The sequence below is a fragment of the Rutilus rutilus genome (genome assembly GCF_951802725.1).
Source record: "Rutilus rutilus genome assembly, chromosome: 1".
Lineage (NCBI taxonomy): Eukaryota > Metazoa > Chordata > Actinopteri > Cypriniformes > Leuciscidae > Rutilus > Rutilus rutilus.
Genome location: NC_140209.1, coordinates 44,885,715 through 44,890,124, shown reverse-complemented (window position 1 = coordinate 44,890,124; position 4,410 = coordinate 44,885,715). Strand labels below are relative to the sequence as shown.

The 4,410-nt window shown below is 36.4% G+C and overlaps 1 protein-coding gene across 1 annotated transcript in view; it reads left to right on the top strand.

The window, feature by feature from the left end:
* Positions 1–210: 210 nt before the first annotated feature.
* Positions 211–4,410, top strand: part of septin12 (septin 12) — a 68,140-nt gene continuing 63,940 nt past the window's right edge. Inside the window, exon 1 of the mRNA XM_084420842.1 lies at positions 211–544. Within this exon, the coding sequence (XP_084276968.1) occupies positions 487–544 (58 nt within the window). The 5' untranslated portion in view covers positions 211–486. The remainder of the gene's footprint in view (positions 545–4,410) is intronic.

The window sequence follows — 4,410 nt, the reverse complement described above, 5'->3', positions numbered from 1 at the left end:
ATCCACTTAGACTGAATCCCTCCCTCATCTCTCATGAGATAAGGACAAAGAGTCGTCTACTTTTGGGGGCACGCATGTTCCCCACACACAAAACAAACAGAAGAAGCAAACGAAGGGGGACTTTATATACTTGCCTTTTCCAGGTGTAGCCGCAGGGTGGGGTGAAAGGTGGGGAGGTACTTTACCCACCACTCTTTTCGGGAGGGGGGCAGGACTTACGAGGAGGAGGAGGAGGAGGAGGAGGTTTATCAGATGGTTTGTCTGCTTTTGAGTCTCTATTGAATCTGACGTTCAGCTCTGCGCTCTCAAATGAGAAACGACTCCCACCAAAATAGCAACTTTTTTTGTTGCATCACAAGCCCAAAAATCGTCGGATAAACTTTGGTCGGGTTGACATTTTTTAAAGAGGTTTTGTGCTGGTTTTGCATTGTTTATTTCTTGTGATTGCGTGCAACTGAATCTGGAAGTTTTCCTTGGACTGAAGTCATGATGTCAGATATCTCAGTTAATGATCATCTGGAGGGGATATTGTCTGATTTCGAGGGTAAGTGCATTCATTTTATAGTGATTTATGGAGCTATGGGAAACTTTTGCAAGTGTAGATTATTTAAAATAAATAAAGTCTATAAAAACTTTTTTATAAATAACTTTTTTTCACCACGTGTATGTAAGGTAGAAAAATAAATATTTAAATGGATACATTAAGAAGAAATAGCCTACATATTTTTATTTTAGAACTTTTTAAAATTATATTTTAGTCTATTTTGCACATTTACTGCTGATTATGGGATGAGTATGAAAGTGTATTATTATAAAGTTATTAGAAAGTCAGTACTTTGTAAAGAGCCTGACACCATTCCACTGTTGTTCTGCTGCAAGTATCTTAGTATCTTAGCATCCAAATCTCATCTTTTTACACTACAGAGTGTCAAGAAGCATCTCCACAACCCTCACCACAGCCGTGTCCACTATTGAATCTGACACATTTCTCAGGAAAGGAGGCACCCTTTCCAATAGATCCGTCATGGACGGACACAGCGGGAACTGGAGAACAATAGTTTCTCTCAGTGTTTAGACAGGTGCTGATGTGAAGAGGAAAAACAAATTAGTTCAAGCACTCAGAATAAAGCACGATCTATTATTATATGTATGTGCTACGTGGAGACAGTTGTGGGCTAAATACTGTCTGAGGAAGAGCTTTAGCTGCCTTGGTAAAGTTGTGGAGTGGTTTGTCTGGTAGATGCTTCAGCAGAAAATCATTCTTGAGAAGACTGTGGCAATTACACGTGATGACAGGGAAAATTGAGGTGTCTTTTGCTAAGCAGTAAACAAATATGTTCACTGGGTGTGTTCCTTCCAGAACTGAAATAGAACGACAGTTCTCAATGTTTTACCAATGCGTTAAACAAAATCACTTGACATGCCTTGATTTCTGTCAGTTGCACCCGACTTTTATTAATCTTTTAAAAAGTACTATGACTTGGGACAAGGCAACATTGGATTTAATTAGAAGATTGGATCATCGCCATCCATGTCCCTTTAAGTACAGATGTGAAGGCATAGTGTTCTTAGCTTTGGCCGTTACAGTTTTCTCAAATTCATACAGGCCATGTGATTCCTAGTAGCAGATGCCACAAGAGAGATATTACATTCTTTCAGCTTCACCTCAAACCAGCAAATAGGGTCATTTCCGAACAAGAGACCAGTGTGCTGCCATGTGCTTGAGTGAAGATAGACAGAACCGCTGTTCATGTTGAGGAAAACGCCTGTTGGAATGTTGTGGGACGTATAGGGAGATCCTCGGCTCTTTCATATGGCCATTTGTGGCCGAGTGACTGTGAGACGGAGTCATCCATTTCTTATCAGTAGAAGTTTAATTGTAGGCATGAACTTTCGTGATCCATAGAGATGTCTGTTCAGCGGGTGACGACGGATGTATTTCCTGTAAATGTGAATGTGTGGAAATGAGGGAAAGGCCCCCCCTCCCAAAAAAAAACAAAACAAAAAAACAACAACTTTCTGTTGTGTCATTTGAGACTGACCCATTAGAAATTTCATATGTTGTATCTTGAGGCTACATTTTTGATCAAGCAGAGCCAGGGTCATATGCTCTTGAATAATGGTACTGATTCACTAAAGTTTAGATTAAAACAAAAGACGTTGGTGTTCATTGCTTTTTCATCCTGTACATTCCTTGTAGCATTATTGGAGTCATAGAATAAAGATTGAGGAGAAATAGGGGCCCTGGTAAAGCCTTATGGTTTAAGGAAGGATAAGCTTTAAGGATTGTGTGAAATATCTATGTACTGTGTCTATGTATGTGTGTATGAGCACTGGGGAGGAAATAAATGTGACCGTACCAAGTTATGTTTTTGTATTTTGGAGTATATAATATTACTCACCATGACACACAAACTGACCTTGAACTTCAACTCTAGAAATGTGCAATTTAAGGAAAGACTTACTTGACCTTCTGATGTCATTTTGAGATGTTATCTGTTCTTTCTGCTATAGAAAATACCACTTCACAAAATACTTGTCCAAATAGTGGCTTTTCAAGCTTACATTATGTAATGTCATACCATACCATATGTTACCCGTTTACTGGACAATATATGTGGAATCTAACCACAGCTAGCCACAGTATTATTCATACACAGAATTCATAGTATGGATATATATATATCTATATATCTATATATATATATATATATATATATATATATATGTGTGTGTGTGTGTGTGTGTGTGTGTGTGTGTGTGTACAGATGGTGGACAACCAAAATGCCTATTACCGCCGCGCCAGCCGCCGCGGCGAAATCACCGCGGCAAAAATAAACCAGCCGCATTTCAAAGTCGTTCCCGAAATGACCGCCAGGTGGCGCAAAGGGACATTGTGCAAAACAGCAGCAATTGCCGCATTTTAAAATGTAAGTGGGTTAAATATAAAACCCTAAGCCTAATAGGCATATTTTTCATATATATAAATAGGCCTATTAGGCTACAACAGAATAGAACCAAAGATAGAATAAATTTTAGAACTGAAAAAATAGAATCAAAAGTTAAAAATAGAGACGATATTAGGAGCAATGACGCGGAATATTTTTACTATTCTATTGAGGAATTAGATAAATGAAGAGCTCTCGTGAGCGATACAATTGCATAGTAATTTATAGTGATTTCAAAAGCAGTCCTTAAAAAAAAAATACATGGAGTAGAGTGGCATAATTTTTGAGAGATTACTCGGAACGCGTTTTAGTTAAGATCCTGGTTTCAATGCCCTTAATGTATATAGGCTTGGCTACTGCTTTAAAAAAATGTCACAACGCGTTTTGAGATTGTTTTGAATTAAACAATGAAGTTTAAAATGTAGTGTTTTGGCACACCAGGCCGAGTGGCGTTACGCATTGTTCAAAAAACAGGTTTTATTCTGGCATGTTGAACTGGCGTTATATATATATATATATTTTTTTTTTTGATTTATTAGATTTAGATTTTAGATTTCGTTAGATTTATTTTTCTCATAACAGCTAAAATAACTAATATATGCCTTGTCTTAATATGACCTACTTAATATAGGCAATAGGCATATAATAGCCTATATAATAAATTAGCAAAACTTGGCCACTAAATATTTAATTTTCAATTATTTTAATTATCACAATTAAGTTTTAATTTTATTAAATTGAACAAGCGCAACAATCAGCATTTAATCAAATATTCTAAAAGATGTATTATTAATAATAATGTTATTTCAACATAATATTTCGTTTTTTCGACATAATGTGTGCGTGCAACAAGCAAGATGTGTAGCCTATTTGTAAATCCGGTGATGCGTGCATTGATTTTTATCAATAAACTAGTGTTTTCTGACAGTGTCGACTACAAAGATGAAGTTGACGATCGCCATATTTGTAGTGAACGCACCTAGAGAGAAATGCACATATAGACATAATCAGAGAGTAGCCTTTTTCTTTTCGTTTTGAATTATTTCGTTTGAACACATTTCAAGCTTTGTGTATTTGATGTATTTATCATGTCTGTGTGAGGCATACGCTGAGTTTCGTTAAGTTAGGAGGATGAGATGCGCTCCAGCTGACGTGCAATGCAAGTGACCGCGCGGGCGCCTCCATGATTAGTGTCTGTTATATTTGCTTCTCTTACTTATTTAAATACAGGCAATTGGTTAATGAAAAATTTATTAAAATTAAGATACAATTTATAGAAAACGAAATTCACTTTAAAGAAAGGTTTTCTACTAAACAAAACGTAATGAAGTGGTCAAAATCATGTCTGACCCACTCCATATCCATCTCTCGATATATTATAACAATATTAGAATATTTTAACAAATATGATACTAAATGAGATTATTTAATGGCTACAACAGTATAGTAGGCCTATAGACTT